Source organism: Monodelphis domestica, chromosome 2, assembly GCF_027887165.1.
Source record: "Monodelphis domestica isolate mMonDom1 chromosome 2, mMonDom1.pri, whole genome shotgun sequence".
NCBI classification, from domain to species: domain Eukaryota; kingdom Metazoa; phylum Chordata; class Mammalia; order Didelphimorphia; family Didelphidae; genus Monodelphis; species Monodelphis domestica.
The window spans coordinates 210782534-210804835 of record NC_077228.1 but is presented as its reverse complement, the minus strand read 5'-3'; the positions used below and the strand labels follow the sequence as shown (position 1 = coordinate 210804835).

Here is a 22302-nt window from a genome sequence, read left to right as displayed (position 1 = left end):
AATCAAGTGTGTGTCTTACAAAAAAGCCATGGAGAAATATTTGGCAGGTATCAATAGGCTGCAACGTGTTAAGAGTGATGAATTGTATAGAAGAAACAATGTAAAAGGTAGCAAGGAAATATAAAACCAGAAAAGATGAACCAGTACTGCTAGAGTACAACTGTCTAAGGTGTCTTATAAACAAGATTTTCTCTATTGAAATGCATATTGTTTGAAGATTTACTAGATCTCTCTGATATTATATGGGAAATTATATCAAGAAATCATGATCAAAGAAATAGTTGTGGGTAGAGGGACATTGTACCATTGATACCTTATTGGGGGTACTATCCAAGAATAAAAAGTAATGGTCATCTACTGGTTTTTCTTTGTTTTTTTTTTTGTTACATCCTTACTTTCTATCTTAGAATCAACACTGTGTATTGGATCCAAGGCTTAGGCATTGGGGGTTAAGTGACTTGCCCAGGGTCACACAACTAGGAAGTGTTTTGAGATCACATTTGAACTTAGGACCTCTTGTCTCTTGGCCTGGCTCTCTATCCATTGTACTACCAACCTGCCCTAAATAAATACATTTAAAAAATTAAAGAGGAAAATAATATCACCCATTCATGAGGGTTATTAAATGAGATGTTTATAGAGTTTCAAAACATAAAACACCAAGTATTAGCTATTATTAATAATAATAATAGCTATTCTTTATAAAACAATAATAATTGTTGGCATTCGTAGTCCTTTAGAGTTTTCAAAGTGCTTAGTACATATCTAATTTCATTTTCACAACAACCCTCGGAGGTTATCATCCATATTTTATAAACTGAGGCAGACAGAGGTGCGGAGATTAACCATAGTGTACGCGAAAACATGGCTAAAGATCACACAGGGTGAATAGGTTTGGAAGTCACACCCTCTGGGTCCTACAGGAAACACAGTGGATCTTTCCCTACATACTACGTATTTCTCCAGCACTTCCCCGAAAGGGAAGTAGACACACGCCCTAGAAAAAGAGCATCCTCCTCTCGCCAGCGACGCGTCTTTCCGGACTACATCTCCCATAGCCCTTTGCCAGCATCGCGACAGTTCAGCCTCGAGACAGGCGGCAAAGACATACGAGATCTCGAGAAGAGTACATCCTTTCGGTTTCCGGCCCTTTTCTGAGCGGGGTGGCACAACGATGGCTCCTTCCTCGTGGCTTACCAGAGCGAGGAGATCTAGGCGGTGGGTCATGGTGGGTATGATAGGATCAGGCGTCTAGCAGAAAGCCGAAGTAAGGCTGGGGGAGGCCCATTTTTAAAAGAAAATTAAAAAGAAAATTTAAGGCTTCCGATCCTTTGTGATTTCCCCACACAGACTAGGCGATTCCCCATCGCCAGACTCAGTTTTTCTACCGGCCGCGCCCCAAATGCACATTTAGGGCTATTTAAAAATTATCCTCAACTTTATTCGTTTAGCTTGTTAGCTTCTTTAGGTCAGGGACTGCTTTTCTGTTTTTGTTCACCGCCCTTAGTGCAATGCCTCGGAAGTGGATGGGTGGGTGGCTCCTAATAAATGCTTGATAACCCTTTCAGGCCCCATGACCTCCATTTATCTGCACCTTTTTCCGGAGCCCGAGCTCAGTTTGCTTTAGAGACCCGAGATGGTCTTTCTTGGCCCAACCCCAAGCCCACCCCAACCACTAACCTATTGATTTACTTGTTGTCCACAGGCTTCATTTGCTTTGGGAAAGCGGAGGCTGAGTTGATGTTAGAAGAGAATGGCCTTTGAAACTGAGAAATGGAAGAGCTGAAAACGGTAGTATTGGCTTTTTTGATGGTGATGGAATTTAATTGAAATAAGAATATATAGGGAACATAGGGTTAAATATTTAGAGGGTTTTCGAATTCAATGAGCACAAAAGTCCTTTGGATTTAGAGATAAGGAAACTGAAGGCTGGAATGTAAATTGTGCTTGTCCTTGGGTCCTTGAGCTGATTAAGATCCAAGTTTTCATGATTTAAGAGTCCAGCCCTCTTAACCATATTACCGTACTTGTGTCTGAGTCAAGGATTCATTCAGCTAACCAGCAGACACCAAATGTGTCCAGAATGCTGTTTAGAAGTTGGGGAGACATAGCTCAGAAACTTTGCTCATATACTTGACCTTCTGAGAAAACCAACAAATATTCTGGTATTTTAATTAGAAATTTGACATCTTCCTTTTGCTTACCCTCAAACAAAAGGAAAAACTATCAAAAATTGTTGGAAGATCTTGTGTGACAACAAGAACAGTAAAAAGGGATATATTTGGAATGAAAACACGCATGTTAATATCTTGGCTTATATTTGTGTGAACCTTGCATTAGTTATTTAATTTTTCTACCCCTCAATTTCCTGATCTGTAAAATGAGAGAAGTTAAGACTACATGTCTTAAGTTTACTTCTTGCTCTAAAATTTTGATCATGATTATTATTTTTAAAACCCTTACCTTCTGCCCCCTGATCATAATGATTCTTGCCATTGAAGAGGACCAGGAATTTCTTAGGGCCTATGGTAGTGTTTTGTCTCTTCCTCTAAAAATTAGGAGAGCACTTGGAAAACCTTGCTTGGTTTGGCAGGGATTTAGAAGTTTTTGTGAGAGCTGAGCTAATGATGATAGAAAGTTATCCCTGTCTGAACATCTTTTGTGTGGATTTTGATTTGCTGAGGCTCAGCTCTGCAAACTTAATTAAAAAATTAAACACATCTTGAAGTTATTTGTAAATTCTTATATATCTTTTGGGGTGCCAGGTGCTGTCTGTTTTTGGACCTTGGAAAAAGGCTTTCATTTCTTGGAAATGTTTTAAGATTGTGATCTTCCAACTTCCACCTTAACAGAGTAAGTTTTTAAAGTTATCTTGAAGTATGGGGTGGGTTCCTTTAAGCATTGATATTGTTATTTACCAGTTCCCAAGAATTTTGATTCTTTGGGAAACTTAAAAATGGCTAATGGTCACAAGGGCAGTGTGGAATGAATTGGAAGCCCTAGGTTTTTCTAGTCTTGTTCTCCCATGAGTTTTGTTACATTAGCTAAGTCACATCCTTTCTCAACCTGTTATTTCACTTGTAAATAAAAGCTCCTGCTTGATGTTTTCTGAGTCTATTCCACCTCTGATTTTGTGTAGAAAAAAAGAGTTAAACATCTAGTACCCTTCTCTTGCAGACTGAAATCCCATCCTCTTTTGCCAGGTAGACAACAGGAATTGCCATTCCTCTTTTTTTCTTTTCATATATATTGCAACATAAACAGGAAATAATTTCCTTAGTGTTTTCTCAACAATTGTACTTGTCTTTTTTGGTGCTATTTTCTGAGGTATTTGTAACTCAGCTCATTTACTTGCCTATTTTTGGGTGGTCAGGCATGAATCCTTTAAATGCCTCTTTACATGCTTAGAGGATTGCATTGAATAGTTAATTGGCAACAAGCTGTTTGCTAGTTGTCAATAAAAGATCCAGAAAACTATGGTCATACATACATTACAGAATACTTTCAAGGGGAAGATTCTAGTATATTCCTGGGACACACTAGATTAACATTAAAACTTGTGAGAGCAAATCCTGTTTTTTTCATCTATAGAGTGAATAATAAATACTTGGTACTTACATCTACTTACCTTAATAGTGTTATTTTGAAGAAAATGCAATGTGGTATGTTGAAAAAAGGGTCCTTGGCAATATATCAAAAGCGTTTTTGTTCTAGAGGAGGAGGTTTTATCCTTTTGTGTATAATCGACCACTTTTGGCAGTCAGGACAATGGTCTCAGAAAAAATGTTTCCAAATACATAGAATTACAAAGGAATCCAATTCTGCTGAAAGTGATCAAACTAAGAGCAAGTTCACAGACTAATATTTTAGAATCTCTGTACTAGAGGTTGATGGGTTGATGAGAGCTGAGCTGGTGATGATAAGTTATCCCTGTCTGAAAAAAAAATGTGGAGGAAACTTCCTGAAGCTTGGCTTGCTTTTAAAATACTGTTTTAAAAGAATGCAATATTACCTGTTTGGGAGTTACCATATGTAAGTATTTATGGTCTTAATTTTTTTTGTAGGGTGCAGTCTGCCTGAGCTGATAAGGAACAGAAACATGTGGTTTGAGGATCCTTTTTACTCCTGTAGTTGGAAGACTAGAATATCACTGATAGTAGAAGCATATTTATACTAGAAGAGAAGTAGAAAACTTGTTTCTACCCTAAAGCAGGTAAACACTGTTGGAAAATATTGAAACTTGGTGCTCTACTGATAATTAGTAAAGCCCTTTTGTGTATTAGTGAATTTTTCTAGTACATTGGACTTATGATTTACCTCAAAGCTACTTAAATGTTTCCAAGAAGCTCCAAAAGCCAATGATGTTTTGTTATCCCTGTCTGAAAACTTAACTGAGGGGAAAGCAAATCACTTCTGAGGCTTAGTATGCCAGTGGTCTATTTACATGTAATGGTGTTAACTATGGAATTTACCTTTTTGGGAAGGATTCTTGTTCACTCTGTACATCACTTGTTCCCATTGTAATTTAATGCCCTGTAACCAAACCCTATACTAAATAAGGAAGCCCAATTCAAATGTACATCCTAGAATCTTGAACTTTTAGCCCCCGTTCCCAGTTTCGAGGTTTTTTTTTTCTTTTTAGTTCCATTCTCCTGTTCTTCAGCCTGATTGGAAAGTAGTTGTTGATTATTTTTGTGAATAACTGAACAAATACCCCATGGAATGTCATTGCAGAGGCTGTAATCAGCTAAAGAAAACCCCTAAAGTTTTTTTAAAAATCATCTTTTAAGTACTTACACCATTCAGTAGGCTAAAATTGTATTTACTCATTCACTAGTATTTTTTTTTAATTCAACTTTTTTTTTCAAAGATAGTTTCTTTTTTCAATTACATGTAATAATTTCAGCATATATTTTCTGAGATTATAAGATCTAACTGAATCATTTTAATGTTGCTAAGTATTCAATATAAGTGAGGGTATGATGGACAGGAATGAATTGGGCTTTGTAAAAGGGATAAGAACTGTCTTAGAGCAAAGCATTTCAAACTTCACTTTTGGAAAGGAGCAAAAGGTTCACAGATCCAAATTTAGTTAAGTTAAACAAAAAGATGTTTATGATTAATAGTTCTCTAACAATGGTGTAGGCTAGAGGTAGTGAGCTCCAGAGCATTAGCACTATTTACTATTTATAAAGTTCATGGCCTGTCAGGGATGTGTTATTAAAAGGATTTCTCAGTGGTTGGGAAGTTGGACTAACCTCTAAGATCCCTATCTCTAAAACTGGTGCAATGATTCTGTGAAAGCTTACTCTTGAAAATCTGGTTGGTTTTGCTGTTTCAGTGAGCACAGGAGTTGAATGTTTGGCTTCGTGCATGCATGCATGCGAAGAGGTCAATCTGCTTGTAGGTCATCCTCCTATGGCTGTTCCTTTGTGTCATAGATGCTAACATTTGGAAGCCAATGACTGAGCAGAAAGGTCACTTTTTCCTTTCTAGGAGCATTGATTATTTGGATTGTAGGGATCAGACTCTTTTATCTCCTACCTTATGTTGATCCATCTTTTATTTGAACTTCTTATTCTCTTTCCACACTTGTGGGTCCTGAACAAAAGGCCCAGCACCTAGGACTCCAGCCCAGTGGAAGTTAATGAATGATCCCTCTGCATGGAGAAAGATGGCAAGCTTTGCCTTTTCCCACCATATGTCCCAAAAGCTTCAACTATGGGGTTCTCTCTCTTCCTTGTCCCCTCCTGGAGATGGTAGGCCATTTGATCCAGATAATATGTGTATTATGTAAAACATACTTAAATGCTGTGATCATGTTTTAAGAGGTAATCATATAAAACCAAAACCCTAATATAAACTAAAGTGAGAAATGGTATTCTTTGATCTGCATTTGACTCCAGTGAATCTTTCTCTGGGGTCACTAGTCATTTCAACAGACATGAAACATGTATAGAACATTGATTGGTCCCAGACAGAAGGTGAAGTGAGACATGGGTCTTTGTCATGGTGTTTAATAAGAGGGACAGTTAAATACTAGATAAAGTTCAGAGGTGGAAGGCCTTCCTATCTGAATGAATCAGGACTTTATGGTAGTAGTAGATAGCTTTTGAGTTAGCTGTATTCAAAAGTTGGATAGGAGAGGTCTCAGGTAATTGGCAGGTTGATAATAGTCCCAGTTTGGGTGGAGTGGAGATAGGTAAACTAATGAAATGGGAAGATATTAGCACCCTTATTCATGAATAGGCATTAAGTTAATGTCCTACTTCTTGGAACATGGGAGAGAGGGAAAAAAACACATTCCTGATTTTATGTAAGCTTTTACACTTTAGCTCTAAGACCTGTAGTTTAGTTTAGTTTAGTTTCATTGGATGTTCCCTCAATATGCTTTGTGTTAGGTAAAGTTTAGTATTTTTTTTCATTTCTCGGTACCTCTAGGAGAGCTGGGTTATATAATCTGAACTGTTTTTAAAAGCAAGTTCATCTGAGATCTTAAAACTAAAAGTTTGGAGTTAGCTTCTTGAGCCCTCACTCAAGCTTAGCACACACTTCTAAAGCTAACCTTAGGAAACCACTTTTCTGTTTCACTTTAAGCTTTACCTTATTCTACCATTCTGATTAAATTTTGTCATGTTTTTCAGGACATGCCTGTAATGCCTGTTTTCTTGAAAATAAAATCCAAAAAGGGCTGTCTGGCACTTTCTACTTAAAAGTACCAAAATCTAATGAAGATATTGGTCAAATAATTTTTACTAGGGATGACTTCGTTAAAATTAAGATTTTTTTGGTTAGAATATAAATATTGATTATATCAGGTTTATTGGTTAAGCCAACATTATAATCCAATAAAGTGATATAGCATGACTCCAGATCAGGCATGACTGAGCTGGGTCAGGCTGCTTAATAAGTGTATTTTTAGGAGCTTATTATTCAGTCCCTCCCTTGGAACATCCCAAGAAATCCTTAATTGGTGATAGCTAATTAATGAGTGGTTGGTCAGCTTATCTACCCTGCCCTATCCCCATAGGTGCACAGGTCACATAGGCAGGAAAAAGTCCTTTCTCCCCTTCATCTCTTAACCTAATTCTGTTTAAAAGTAAGACATCTTTTGTGATTCCCAAGGACAAAGAAAATGTGAAACATCAGACTAGGTTGTATCTCTGACCCAGACAAATCCCAGACACAAATACAATGATTCTCCCTAATATATAGGAGTTAATACAATATATGGAAAACATTCTCTAAACTTAAATGCCAAGTTTTTGTTTAAATATTTTCACCTCCAGCCACTAATCTTTTTGTTTACCTCCCTTGAAATCAGCACCTTGACATGATGGTGCACCTGTGCCAGTTGTTAAGCTATTTGGCTTAGGGTCCTTTTAAATAGCACTAATTGCACATGGTGGTCTTTCAGACACTTTTCTTAGAATTGTAGGGGAGAGCAAGGCCATTGTGGGGTAGGAGTGGTGTTTGAGAGCTTCCTGGCTTTTCTACATTGAAACGCATATCTTGAACTTGGATACAGAATGACTGCATTTCTTTTCCACTGAAACAAAAGAATGTGTATGGGCATTTTATAGTGGATATATTTTTGGCTCAGCCACTAGGACATGTTCATTTATGGATTATGGTTTTGTGGACATGAGAGCTTATCCCTTTAATTTACAGGTTGAAATAAAATTGAAATGGCAGGGTGATAACTGGAAGAGAATAAAATGGCTTCATTTGGTTAGGTTAAAGGTTCAGTGATGGTTTAGAACTGATCTGCAAAGTAATAAAAACCTACACATTAAAACCAAGGTGATTATGAAGATAACAGCTCTTAGTGAAAATAGTTAAGGGAAAGCTCTTTAATGTGGGATGAGCTTTTGAGTCTCTTCACAGTAAAGTGAGCTATCTTTCTGATACAATGGCTTGTCCAAGGTTACATAATTATGAGATGGTAAGGCCATAGCTCAGACTTTGGTCTTATGAAGTTCAGTTCTCCTTTACACCCTGTAATCTACTTGAAGGGTCATGCCCTATCCAAAGTATAAGCCTTTGCTTCTCTATGTACCCTTATAGATACTGTATGGAACCATCCTGTTGTTAACCTGAGCAGGGGTTAGGAACCTTCCTAACTAATTTTCTATGTGGTGACAGTTTAATTGACTGCTACTTGACTTGTCATTTTTTTCCTTTGACAGGTGTTATCTACTACTGAAGCTGTGTGTGACCAACAATCATTAGATTTCTATATTCTATGCAAGTTGTCTTTACATTTTTTAAAAATAAAATGATTTGAAAACTGTCACAGGCAAGATCCAGCCTCACTCGCGACTCCAGGGGTTCCTGACAGGTGGTGAACGATCAGTCAATAAATAACACGGGAAACAGCTGTATCTTTATGGGAATGCTTTGCATCTGATAGCTGCTCTGTCATCCCCAGGCTTGATGTTTACTTTTATATCCATTTTCTTGGCACACAGATACATTACCTAACACACATGTCTAAATTGAGATAATTGGAGAAGTAATACATTAACTTTTAACAAATCACTTGATTAACATTCTATATTCTTGTATTGTGATTGCAGATTCTTGACAGAATAAAGGTTTCACTCGAGGAATCATTTCATCACAGGTGGCTTAGTTTTCTCATTACCCTGTGAGTTTTTGAACTTACAATCAAGGAAATTTACTTATTAGAAGTAATCAGAAGTTCTTAAAGACAAATCAACAATCATACCATTGAAGTTGAGAGGTACTGGGAACACAATTCAAATTTAATAGTCATTTTTCAGAGTTTACTAGGGAGTTTCTGAGTTACTGGTTTGTGAAGTCACTGAGGCATGTTGAAGCTTAGTGTACATATTGTATGGGCCTTTGTGATTGATTTGTATGCTGCCTTCATGAGAATAGGTTTCTGTGAGTGCTGAAGTTCTGGACTTGGCCTGTAGCTGCGGTTTTACTGAACATTATGTGTCCAAGTAAAAGTTAACCCAGGATAGTCTTTTGGGGTTGGGTTTATGGGTCTGATGTTTTGGGGATTTAGGGTACAGGTATTTTGCTCTTGGCATTATTCCTTATGAGACTAGGGGGAATAGTAATCATGTCAATTCCTTAGGTAAGGGATGTTAATGAGAGAGGTCATGCTAGGGGGACTGAGTGGGCAATTGCCTTTCCAAGGTCCACTCTGTGGCCTCCTTAGCTACCATGTACGACTGTCAAGTGGCCTGATGCCTCCCAGCAGAAAATATCTTTCTTAATTAGCATTATTAAGTGAGTGCCTAAAGGTTTTTAATTGAAACACATCTTTTGCTAATAGTGAATATTAACATTATTCAGAAGGTTCAATAAGATTTGTAACTGTACACCTTTTAGGTTAGCCTGAGAAGCTATTAGTTCATCATAGACTTTTAAATGTGCTTCTTAGTAATCAGTTATTGGAAATCTTACAGTTCTGCCTTCCAAATGAATGAATGCTCTATGCAACAGGATTGGCAGGCAGTTATCTTAATTGACCATCCTTCAAATTCAGTTAAACTTGAAAGGGTTCTTGGATCCTAGTTACAATTTCCACACTTCTGAACTTCCACCCTCTCCCTTCTCTACCAGCTTCTCTGCTTTCTAACACCATAGTAAAAAAGACAAAAGAAAAAGGTCATTTAATATTTATGTAATCATACAGAGTTGGAAAATGTTTCAAATTACATTCAATTATCCACCCATTCATCAGGTGGGAGTGCCTCCCCTCCCCTCCCTATTGGACAGAAAATTAAGTTGCAGGAATTGATCTTGTTCTCAGAGACCTGCTGTTATTATCTTACTGAATGGTTCTTGAATTGTTCTTCTGATACTGCTTTTCTGTTGTCTCTGGGCAGAGTTTCACGTTTTGTGTTTAAGAAATTTTTTTGGTGGTTTTTGCACTATTGTAGGGTATTGAGGGGTAAAAGAGGGTGTGATTGAAGTTTTGTTTTGTGATTTCCAAATTAGTGATGCCTGCTCCCTGCGGCAAAATGCAGGAGTCTGGGAGATAGCAGCAGCAAGCCACTATGGCCCCTAACCCTGGTTTCAAGTTATATATTTTTCATCTCCATTGTAGGGCTGAGCATTTTCAGTTTCAAGATAATGCTTCTGGAAAGCATCTGTTAATTCTTAATCAAGGGCAGGGCCTTAGAGCTCAGAACTTGGGAGTGACTTCATAAAGAAATGCTGAGTTTGGCTGTGTAATTATGGCTTGGCTTGGTTTTGCTTTGCTTTGGATTCAGCGCTGATATAGATGCATGATGCCTGCATTGTGCAAATTCCTCCACAGGATGGCTTCCATGGGCATGTCGTGATTCATGTAAAACACCACAGGCTTCTTCTTGTGTTCATAATAATGATCAGAAAAATTGAAGTAATTGCTCGTCATAAACCCGTAAGCGCTGACCTGCACAGGAAAAGTTAAATTCATAGCATTTATTCCCACTAAATGTATTCATTCTGTGAAAGAAAGGAAGATGAGTCCCTGGCTTATAAAGAATTTATTTAAAAAAAAGAACTAATCTCAAGGATCTTAATTTCTGAAGGAAGACAACACATACATAGGAGTAGATGCTGGATGTATATGATAATTTTAAAAGTTTTGTACCCAAACTGGCTTGGATGTGAAGGCAGGGTGTATATAGGCAGTTGGAGTAAGGCTTCATGAAGGTGCTTCAAGTGGGCAAAAAGAGAACAGGATGTCCAAGGGGCAAGGATGAGGAAGTTTCATTCCAGGTCTGAAGGGTAGGCAGTGCAATGGTCTGAATTAGGGAGATGCAAGATCCTTGCCTAATTATGAGTAGTTAGACATTATATTTGGTCATAGATAGGGAACTGCTGGAGTTGGGGGGGGGTGGCAGCAATGCAGAAAATTGTTTGGAAATGGGGTTAGATGTGACAGAGGCCAAATAAAATGCTTGTTTTAGAGCAAAGAAAAGGGATAAGGGCTGTGTGTGGCTGTGTGGAGGTAAAAACATGACAGTGACTGAGTAGATATCTGGGTGAATTAGAATCATAGGCGATTGAGTGGTAAGTAATTTAGAATGCTGGGTCTGGAGTCAGGAAAATGAGTCTTCCTGAATTCAAATCTAGCTTTAGACATTGACAAAGTCATTTAACCCAGTTTGCCTCATTTTCAGCATCTGTTTAAGATGAGTTGGAAAAGGAAATGGCAAACCACTGGGATTTTTGCCAAGAAAACTCCAATTGGAGTCATGAAGACTTGGACAACTAAGACTACTAAAAAAGCAGCAAAGGATGACAGGATGGGAACCTGAATCGAAGTATAGTGATGCCCAAAACATTAATAGGAAAAGGATTAGAATTCTGTTTTGGGTGTAATTGAGTTTAAAATGTCCAATAGGCAATTCAAGGGAGAGGGGCTAGGACTACATCAAGGTAATTGAAGCTATGTGAGCTGATTTGTTTGGGAGTGTTAAGAGAAGCTCTATACCAGAGCTTTTGGGGATACACCTAGAATTGACTTAGCAAAGATAACCAAAAAGAGTGGCCAGACAGAACCAGGAGAGTCTCTATGAAGGTTAATGGTGTCAGTTGTGGTAGAGAAGTCAAGGAAGGTAGTAAGGATGAAGTCATTAGATTTGGTAGTCATGAACTATTTGTAGTTTTGGAAAGAAGTTTTAGGAGGTTCCAAGCCAGATTTGTAGGGGTTGAGAAAGTGAAAATTAAATTTGGTCATGATTGTAGACAGCAGGAAAGGATCCAGTAGATAAGGAAAGATTAAATGTCAAGAAGAGGGGGAATTATGGTGGGGATGACTATAAAATTCATCAGAGAGGTTGTGACTTATTGTAACTCATATCACCCTCTAAGTATTGTGTAATAAGTGATATGCTAATATACAAATAAACAGATGACACCTGATATGTTGAGAATGAGATACAAGTTGGGGTGGACCTATTCTCAGGTGTCTGCTAAAACTATAGCTGTAGCATGAGGCTTTGGGCCCCATAGCATTAGTATTGACAAGGCCCCCTTTAAAAAAAAGTGATTAGAAGATAGTTATTGCTTCACAGCAATGTCCTGAGATGGTGGGAATAAAATTAGGTTCACTGATGGTCGCAGACTAAGCATAGCTTGGCTTCATTAGTAGGAGATGGTATTTCTTACCTGGTCACAGGTATGCAAAGCTGTCAGCAACATAAGAGCCCCAGTGGTAGGTATATAGAGGTGCCCCCTCTTTGTATGGATGAGTTTGGATTTCAGAAAACTGAAGGCAAAAAAATTTCACATACAAAATTCAGTCCATTCAGTCATAGGCCTCTGACAGTTAAACTCTGGCTATGTATAATATTTTTTGTGACAATTAGCACAAGATAGGAAATTTTTCCTCAATGTCTTCTGGAATGCAGACTTTTATTAGTCATATCCTTATGGGAATCCAAATATAAATATTGTGAAGTGAAATAAAAACTAACAGTTGGGAGGATGGGATAATAGTAGGAACACTGGCAGCCCAACTCATGCTTGTACCCCCTCAATGTTAATGGACATAATTAGAAGCCGCTGCTGTATAAACCAGCCCAATTCAATCACTTCCTCTTCCTTCCCCTCCCTTTGCCATTACTCCACAACTAAGGGAATCCCATAAGAAACCCATTATTAACAGGTTTGAGCCCAACCCTAAAATTATCTTTTGCTGCCAGACCAGGAGAGATCAGATGGCACATGGTCCAGCAGAAAAAGTATTAGCTCCAGACTTAGAATATCTAGATTCAGATCTCTTCTGAGCTCTCAATGTTGTCATCTGCAAAATGAGAGGATTGGACTAAAATGACTTCTGAGATCCCTTCCTGCTTCAGCTCTGATCATCTGTGAAAGGAACAGGTGACTCAAACCTTGCAGATGGTGAGGCTAAGGACAGGAGAGGAATCGGATACAGGAAGTATAGAGAGGGATGGGGCAAGGGGTTGCTAGTGTTCAGGTGAAGTAATGACTATCCAGTGGTGAAGGAAAGTATTGAGAGAGATGGAGGCAAAGGTCAGGGAGTGGATTTGAGCATTGAAAAGAGCCAAGGCCCTGGCCACCCTCCATACCTCTCTTTCAGGTAGTTGATGAAATCTGGATGTAACAGCTTGAATTTACTTGCAGCGGCTTCTGGTCCAAAATAGGCCTGTGGTCTAGGAGTTCAGTCACGAAAGAAATGTACAGCACGATTAAAATCAAAATGAGGTGGAGACGATGATGTTAGAGGGGCAAGGCTAGTTTGACGACGACGAAGATGACTTCGGGGATGAGGATGGGTTCGTGAGAAAGGGGTATAGAAAGTCGCAGGTATTATGGTAGGAGCTTGATAGGGTTTTGTTAGAGTGAAGCAGTCCAAAGGAGGTTGGTGAGTTACAGAACAAGGAGGTGTGAACAGACCATGAGAGGGCGGGTAACTGAGATTTAGAGGAGGGAGACGAGGAGGGGCCGGAAAGATCGGATAATATAGAGATTCTGGAGTTTTGGTTTTAGAAGGAGTGCAAGGAAAGTTACAGGGAAAACAAGGATTGTAAGGGATAGGAATGGTAGGGGGCTGGAAATAGGGGTTGGGGTTCAGGAGCTGTGAGACGTAGGGAGCGATATGAGAAGGGACAAGAGGAGAGCGAGTCCGAGTAGGCCATACTACAGAGGGAGCAGCAGCAGCAGCAGCGAGACTGGCTTGAGAGGATTGAGAAGGAGATTTGGAGGGAGGTGGAGTGGGAGTCTGAGAGAGACCCCTGGAGGATGGGCGAGTTTGGAAGGGAGATTGGCTCAGAGGTGGGGTGAGAGTTTGGGAAGGAGCCCGTGAAGTAGGTTGGGAGGGAGAAAGGGGTACTACACCAGGAGTTTGGGATGGAACTCGAGAAGAGGGTGTAGAAGGAGAAATGGGGGGAGTTTGGTTTGGAGTTCGGGTATGGCTAGATCCTCTAGGTGTTGCATGAGGCTGGTTTGGAGAAAAGTGACCCGAACGGGATTGGGAGGGGGATTGGGTAGGGGAAGGATTGGGGGATTGGGAGGGGGAGTTCATTGGTGTTGGGGAGGCTTCTATCTATCTTATTAAACCTTGCCTTTGAGTGAACCTTTCTTAGGAGCCCAAACCCCTCCCGGGTCACAAAAGTCATTGTTATCACTATCACCATCATCAAGTAATTATTGAGTGCTTGCAGAGTCTAGGGCACTGGCCCAAGCTTGTGAGGGGTTGAGAGGAAGGCCAACTCCCAAATCTCCCTCCTTTTTTGTAGGAGTGAGTATAAATGATTAGGGCTTAGAATTGTTCATTTTAATCAGTTATTTACTTTTGTATTGGTGTGGGACTAAGTAAGGTTAGATAGTGATTAAGGGAAACCCTGAAGAGCAAGGAAATTATTTCAAGCATATGGAACGTCATGGGAAAAGATTCATTTGGGAGCAAAGACGCTGCTTGGTCTAGAAAGAAAAGAAGGTAGAGAGGTTCAAATTAAGACCTAGGAAAACAAGCATTTTCTTAGTCTTTCCTGTATTTCACAGAAGGCATGAGCAGTAAGCAGTCTGCTCTCCTGGTTATTATAAAAAAATTCCTGTTAGGTGAGAGAGACGAGGCCCTCGTAACTATTGAGAATAACTTTCCTAGCCAAGGCCCTAGCCACCCCACTATTGAAAGACCTTTGTGTGTGTTTAGAGATATACATATATAAGGCAGCTAGGTTAGTTTCTGAGAGATCCTTCAGAAAAAGGAATAATTTCCTACCTGGTCCATACAAAACTGAACCTTGCTAACCATCCCTTGAGTAGCTCTTGGTCATTCCTATAGGTTCACAATTAGAAAGGATTATTGGTTACCAGAAGAAACATGGCAGAAATGTAGAAATGTTACTTGCGGGGGCAGCTGGGTGGCTCAGTGGATTAAGAGCCAGGCCTAGAGATGGGAGGTCCTGGGTTCATATTTGACCTCAGACACTTCCCAGCTGTATGACCCTGGGCAAGTCACTTGACCCCATTGCCTGGCCCTTACCACTCTTTTGCCTTGGAGCCAATACACAGTATTGATTCCAAGATGGAAGGTAAGGGTTTAAAAAAAAAGGAAAAAAAAAAGAAATGTTACTTGCACTTTTCCAAAGTGGTATTACATCATAGGAATGAAGAGTGTAAGTTCTTAAACTCTTGCCTTGGGAATTTGCCAACCCTGCTTGGAGAAACTCTATTCCCTGGGCTCTACCCATCTTATCCCACCAATGGACCCCTTGAGTATTAGGATGTTTGTGAGGCAAATTACGCTATATAATATTACTATTCCAACTCCCTGGCCCCTCCTTTTCCTGTATCCTGCCCCCTCTCACTTCCCCAATCCCATTTCGTCTACTTACTGATCTCCTTTGTCACGGCCTTCAGGGACAGGCATACCTAGAATGGCTGATCTTAGCATGAGATAGTCCCGGTTATTTGAGGGAATGAAGATATAGCGCAAGTCCTGCCAAAGTAATAGAAATAGCTGAGCCAGAAATTTAGGTTGTATATCTAGCCCAGATACTTCCTTTTTAAACCTAGGATGGCCTACTGGAGAATGGCTTTCCAGTCCCCTAACTCCCATTCCATGGAGATGTACTAAGTACTTTTGATATAGTTGATCATCTCCAGGGCCCAGAAAGAGGCCCTGGATTGAGGATTGAGGCTTGAGACTTGGCCACCAGTCTGGTTGACCTGCACAATTGAGGACTCCCAGCTATAAGTTCCTCAAGTGGCAAAAGCAAAAAACAAAAATCTATTGGGAGATCCTAGGCCTGTGAGATAAGCCACAAAGTACTGCACCCTTCCTCCACACCCCAGCGGACCTTCACCTCCCACCTGTAATCTGAGGGAGAGGGTCTGACCTGAGGCAATGGGGAATCTCCTCCAAACGTCTAGTTTTATGCCAAGGGTTCTTAAATTCGTGTGTGTGTGTCATGGATCCTTTAACAGTCTTGTCAAGTCTTATTTTTTCCTTTCCAAGTTTATACACCCCCTGAAATAACCAACTAGCTGCAACCCTTCTCAGAAAATTTAAAATGGATAAAATTAAATACAGATTACAAAGGAAGCCAAAGATGAATGAAAATAAAGATGCAGTATTTTTCTAAGGACCTTCGGAAATATAACCACATAGTAAGAAGCCTTGTTCTGTGTTGTGGGTCAAGAATTTCCTGGGAAGCTCAGAACTGGGGACTGAAGTCCATTGGTGCCTTTCATTTGTGCAAAGAATTCTAGTTATATGGGGGTAACCCGTTGTCTAAACTTCAGGATCCTGTGTTGTACAAATCGGAGTCTCAGCTCCCATGGAGAACACCCACTTTGCCTTGGGGCACTGAAGTGAAGCCCAGTTTCCTGTAAGAAATCAGAGAGTTCTTCATTGTGTTCACAGAGAAAACATAGAATGAGGTCTTGGTGCCCACATCCTTCTCATAGCCTTTGATGACAGCCCCATTGACCCTAAGAGAAAAAGGAATTTCCAATTATACCAACTTCATTTCTCATTAGTCCCCAACACAGATTCCTTACTCCCTTTAAGTGACTCCCTTTTATCTAAATAGCCCCACAGCTTTCTCTCTGCCAGTCAGTCCATTTTCCTCCTCTCCTTCAAAATTAAGAAAATGGGCAGCTGGGTGGCTCAGAGGATTGAGAGGAGACAGGAGGTCTTGGGATCAACTCTGATCTCAGACACTTCCTAGCTGTGTGACCCTGGGCAAGTCACTTAACCCCCATCCCCCAACCCTTACTGCTCTCCTGCCAACACAGTATTAATTCTAAGATGGAAGGTAATTTAAAAAAAAATTAAGAAAACAACTTCCTATCTCTGCTGCTTTATCCATGTACTTTTGGTACTTAGACACCTAATTTTTACCCTATTAATTATCATGACTTGATACATAAATCCTATGAGCATGTTCTCCCTCCCATTGGATTGGGACATCCTCAAAGTTAAGCACTCTATTTTATCCTCATCTCTAAGAAAGGACTACAGACACCAGGGAAGTACTCTATTCAGAGGAATTAATCTGCTCTCAACCCTTCTCCCCATGACCAGATAATCTTTCTCTTTTTTATCTGCCCTCCTTCACTTCATCCTTCACTCCCCTACTTTTTTTTTTAAACCCTTACCTTCCATCTTGGAGTCAATGCTGCATATTGGTTCCAAGGCAGAAGAGTGGTAAGGGCGAGGCAATGGGGGTTAAGTGACTTGCCCAGGGTCACATAGCTGGGAAATGTCTGAGGCCAGATTTGAACCTAGGACCTCCCATCTCTAGGCCTGGCTTTCCATCCACTGAGCCACCCAGCTGCCCCCTACTCCCCTACTTTTCATTAGCCCTCTCTCCTGACTGGACTCTCATATATACCTGAAAATGAAGTCATGGGAATCAATCTCTTGACCTTGACGGGACCCATTGAGGATGCCACCATTGCCCACAACAGCACATCGAATGCAACTCTTATGTTGTTTCATGGTGTGTTCAAACAGGTGAGCATTGGTTGGGGTGTTCAGGAGGTTCAAGGTGGAAACTATCACTGTGAGATGGAAATCAGGGGTTGGTGGGAGGGAGGCATGTTACAAGCTCATCATTCTCCCTCAGACCTTTTCCCCAAAGAAACATTAGCAAAGACATGGTATAGGAACAATGGACCATTTGGACTGGGGTCTGGGGGTAGGGAAAAAAGGCATTTAGACTTGGAAGGGAAGATATTAGGATAACTTGTATCTTGGTTCCTCATCACCCTTGAACCTTTTAAAAATCCAGAATGAGAACAGAGAGATGGCTCAGAGTCAGACCGGTAGTCAGAAAGATGTGGCTTCAGACACTTCCTAGCTGTGTGACCTTGGGCAAGTCATTTAACCCCAATCATCTAGTCCTTACCACTCTTCTGCTTTGGAACTGATACTTAATATCGATACCAAGACAAAAGGTAAAGGGTTAAAAAAAAATTATTTTAAAGAATCAAGAATGGCCAGGGTCTAGGGATCCTTTGCTAGACAAAAGGAAAGCACATATATTGTAGGAAAACAAACTTGCAAAATAACAATAATGATAATTTTTAACAATAAAGATCAGAAATGAGGACCCTTTGCCATACTTTGCTTCATTGCCACTGCCCGTGATCCTCTACTGAGATTAGTTAATCAGTCTAAAGGGCAAAAGGCTTGTTTCTTCTTAGTGATATTTGGAAAAACCTGCATTTCTTGGATTTTCCAAGAGGAACAGGAGAACAGCCACAATCCAAAGCCCAGACAGGAGATTTGTTCTATTTGATCTTTCAAAAATTGCTCCATCCAAACCCCAGCATCTCTGGTCACCCTTTTCTCCTGCAATAGTTACCGGTGATGGGGGTAGGTAAAAGAGAGACAAAAGGGATATGGATTGGGGCGAGCTCTATCAGGTAGGACTTTTGGGCTAAGAGTTATGACAATGATGGTAGCAAGAATAATAAACAAGGCAAGTTTGAGGTCACTGGCATGTTTGCCTTTTGTGTAGGAAAAAATAAGATACTCCATTATAACAGCTCAAACCTTTTACTAGGAATAAGCCTCCAGGTTCCTGAGCTTTCCCAGACTGGGACCATAGCACCCAAGGGCAGAGGGGTAGGGGAACCGTGACTCTAACAAGAGTTCTTTGTAAGATCCAGGACAATTAAAAAACAAAACAAAAAAAAACCTCACCTTCCACCTTAGAATCAATACAATCAATGTATTGGTTCCAAGGCAGAAGAGTGGTAAGGGCTAGGCAATGGGGGTTAAGTGAGGTCAGATTTGAACCCAGGACCTCCCATCTATAGGCCTGGCTCTCCATCCACTGAGCTACCCAGCTGCCCCTGATCCAGGACAATTCTAAGGAACTTAGGACAAAGAACGCTATCTACCTCTAGAGAAAGAACTTTTGGAGTCAGATTACAGATGAAAGTACACAATTTTTCAATTATTTATTTGGGTTTATGTTTTGGGGTTTTGGTTTTATAAGATTATTCACTTACAGGACGGAACTTAGGGGTGAAGGGGTATGCCAAGGAAAGAAATGCTCAGCTAGTGTCTGAATTTTTGGACAGAGGACTGTGGCTCTCTAGGGATGTGTCTTAGCTTTTGGATGGAAAGGAAATAGATGAGAGGAATCCTACTAAGAGAACTGGGAATGAGGTGAGAGTTGAATGGAAGCAAATGGAAGGTTGAGGGACAGCAGCAAAATTACCTTCATAGGAAAGTCCCTGCCAGCCATAGGGAGGATCCCGTTGATCCAGTTGGTTCCAGAGCTCCCTGGAGAAAAGCCTGTCCCATAGCAGCACTGGGATGCTGAAGTTAAATTTATTCTTGAAATGATCGTGTTTTTGAACAGCATGGGCCACTGAGAGATTGCAGGGCTAGTGTTGTAGGGAAGAAAGTGACATAGCTCAAAATGTGGGCCAGGACTAAGAATGGGACAAGTCCAGTGGAGAACCATGTAGCCCTGTCTAGGGAAAAGGGAGAAGGGAATAGAAAAATAACCGATCTCTCCTCCTAAGGCACTACTAATCATATGGTTTTAGAGACAATTCAAGCTTATGTAGCCCTGCTAGAATTTATGAGCCATCAGGAATGGCAACTTCTAGCACTTCTAGGAAATTCGATATGGCATGTTAACTTGGGAGCTGGAACTAACTCTGTATAGTATGTTGGGCAATGCATCTTTCTGGATCTCATCTATAAATTTAATAATACCTCTACAATCCCCCCCTTTTTTTAAACCCTCACCTCCCTTACAATACTGTGTATTGGTTTCAAGGCAGAACAGTGGTAAGGGCAATGGGGGTCAAGTGACTTGCCCAGGGTCACACAGCTGGGAAGTGTCTGAGGCCAGATTTGAACCCAGGACCTCCTGTCTCTAGGCCTGGCTCTCAATCCACTGAGCTACCCAGCTGCCCCCTACAATCCCTTTTTTTAACTCTCATTTATATGATCTACTGTTAACCCTTCTGAGAAATGACTCAGCTTTTGTTTTCCCAACCCACCCAGCCTACTAAGTGCAAAATACTGATCTAGGTAATGGGGATGCAAAGAACAAGTGAGAAACCATCTCTGCTCTCTAGGAGTCCACCCTTTTGGCCATTACTCCTACCATTTCTTCCCTGACTTTTGAAATCCTATCCATTCTTCAAGATTTAACTTTAAAAAAAAATTTCCTCCTCAAAAAAACAAAGCTTTCCCTGATCTCTCCAAAGTTAACAATGCCTTCCCCTGAACCCTCTTTTGTGGGCCTCTAGTATATACTTCTTTTACATTATTTGTATTATAGTTATCTGTGTGTAAAGTAGATAGTAAAGTATAAAGTCTAGTATATTTCTTTTACATTATTTGTATCATAGTTATCTGTGTGTAAAGTGAGCAAGAACTATTCCTTAAACTTTATACCACATTCTCTCTCCCTCATTTGCCCCCAACCATTTGCAGTGCTTTTACACATAGTAGGCTCTTTGTAAATGTTTATTGATTACTCTAGTGGTGAAAAAAGGACCCTTTCTGCATGTAACTTGCCTCCCAACCTTACCATACCATATCAGATTGATTACATTATCGGGTAATATTGTTACCTTAGACTTGTTTATATATTATACTGTAACTATGTCTAGGTCTTACCCTACCCCAACAGACTTGGATGACTCTGTATCATTTCCTTTGTGTTACCTGACAGTGTCTAGAGTTGGACTTGGAATACAAGGGCACTCAGACTATAGAATCGCCTACCTTATGAGGGAATAGGGGCAGACAGCAAGTGACTAAACCTAGGACAATCTATGGGTCAATACCCATCATTGGAGTGCTTATTTGTTTGCCCACTGTTTTCTTAGCACTGCGCCAGGTGCCAGAGGGGGCATGGCTACAAGGAAAGGAAAATTCCTTGATTTGTATCATCTCACTAGGGCCATCCTCTAATCCTATTTTTTCCATTTTTTCCCATAACCTAAGATCATTACACTCCAACTGAGGGGCTAACCATCATACCTTTCTGTTCCAAGGGCTGTGTTCTTCAAGGTTGGGAGTATAATTGGTAACTGATATCATCCTGTGGGAGAAAACAGAGAGATAAAGGATCCATACTCCTGTCTCTGTGCAATGTGGTCTAATGGATAGAATGCTGGACCAGGCTAGAGTCAGTAAGCCCTGAATATTGATCATCCTGCCTCAAGACATTAAACAAGTCATTTAACCTCTGCCTGCCTCATCTATAAGTGGGCATAATCATACCTCTCAGGGTTGTTGTGAACATAAAATGAGATAATGTGTGAAGTGCTTGGCCAAATTTAAAGCATTATATGAATAATCATTATTAAATATTAAAAATCAGTGCTAATTATTACATTACATATAATTATAATTATGTAGTATATTATAATTATTATGAGGTATGATATTGTTGTGTAATGTGACATTATTATTATTTTGTTATTATTAATCCTCTTGATTTATTTGAGCCCTCATATACCATACAGTCTCTTTTCTCTTCCCGGTATAGATCAATTAGGTTACAGGAGAAAAGCAAGCCTCTGATTATTTTGTATAAAACATTTATTGTAAACCTAATAAAGTTCTGAACAAATCCAGTTAAAGAAACAAATAGCATATGATATTGAATAATATTCTTACATACATAAAACCACAGAAGCCAAAATATTTAAAATTCAGTTTAAAGTAATGTATTGATGAATCTGTAGCCTCATCCATGTAGGCAATTTTGCCACTCATTAGATTTACTCTATATCTGGCCAGAAATACATCAAAAACAGAAATGACAGATTCCCAGCCAGAACTGAAGTATACCTAACAAAGGCAGAGAGGAATATATTGCTGGGTATCTTGCAAATAGAACAAAAAGGGCTTTAAACTAACAAGGATGGGACACCTGACTTAGATGTTCAGGGTAACATCATAAATTAGAGGAGTAAGGAAGAAATTGCCTTTCAGATCAATGAGTAAGGGAAGAATCCATAACCAAATAAGGGAAGATCGGAAAATAAAATGGACAATTTTGATTACATAAAATTAAGAAGTTTGCTCAAACAAAATGCAGTTGAAATGATAAAGGAAATAGGAAACTGGGGAAGGTTGGAAATCTGTAGCAAATTCTCTGATAAAAATTTCTTTGTTTCTCTGTTTCTCTGATAAAGGTCATATCCAAGATATATAGGGAAATTTATAAGAATAAGAGCCTTTCTCCAATAGATATCAAGTCAGTCATGATCAAGGGATATGAACAAGCACTTCTCAAAGAAGGAAATCCAAGATGTCAATAAGCATAGAAAAAAATGCTCCAAATTGCTAATAATTATAGAAATACA

At 39.8% G+C, this 22302-nt stretch overlaps 1 protein-coding gene, 1 long non-coding RNA gene and 2 other non-coding genes across 5 annotated transcripts in view; 3 read left to right on the top strand and 1 right to left on the bottom strand.

Annotated features, from left to right (window-relative positions):
• Window positions 1-412: 412 nt before the first annotated feature.
• Window positions 413-21177, top strand: LOC103095274 (uncharacterized). Of its 2 annotated transcripts, XR_462179.2 has the most exons (7): window positions 844-1228; window positions 1706-1791; window positions 2766-2853; window positions 4065-4213; window positions 5613-5759; window positions 8190-14239; window positions 20983-21177. It is a non-coding gene; the product is annotated as an uncharacterized LOC103095274 (long non-coding RNA). The 2 variants fall into 2 exon arrangements; XR_462177.2 differs by lacking the exon at window positions 5613-5759 and having other exon boundaries at window positions 413-1228.
• Window positions 2617-2689, top strand: LOC130457759 (small nucleolar RNA R38). The gene has a single exon (XR_008917033.1). It is a non-coding gene; the product is annotated as a small nucleolar RNA R38 (small nucleolar RNA).
• Window positions 3906-3972, top strand: LOC130457760 (small nucleolar RNA R38). Its single transcript, XR_008917034.1, has one exon. It is a non-coding gene; the product is annotated as a small nucleolar RNA R38 (small nucleolar RNA).
• ST6GALNAC2 (ST6 N-acetylgalactosaminide alpha-2,6-sialyltransferase 2) overlaps window positions 9647-22302 on the bottom strand; it is a 50802-nt gene continuing 38146 nt past the window's right edge. The window contains exons 3-10 of the mRNA XM_007482583.3: window positions 20969-21029; window positions 19182-19350; window positions 17343-17511; window positions 16299-16437; window positions 15339-15442; window positions 13068-13151; window positions 12142-12241; window positions 9647-10417 (exon numbers count right to left, since the gene is read on the bottom strand). Of these exons, the coding sequence (XP_007482645.1) occupies window positions 10250-10417; window positions 12142-12241; window positions 13068-13151; window positions 15339-15442; window positions 16299-16437; window positions 17343-17511; window positions 19182-19350; window positions 20969-21029 (994 nt within the window). The 3' untranslated portion in view covers window positions 9647-10249. The remainder of the gene's footprint in view (window positions 10418-12141; window positions 12242-13067; window positions 13152-15338; window positions 15443-16298; window positions 16438-17342; window positions 17512-19181; window positions 19351-20968; window positions 21030-22302) is intronic.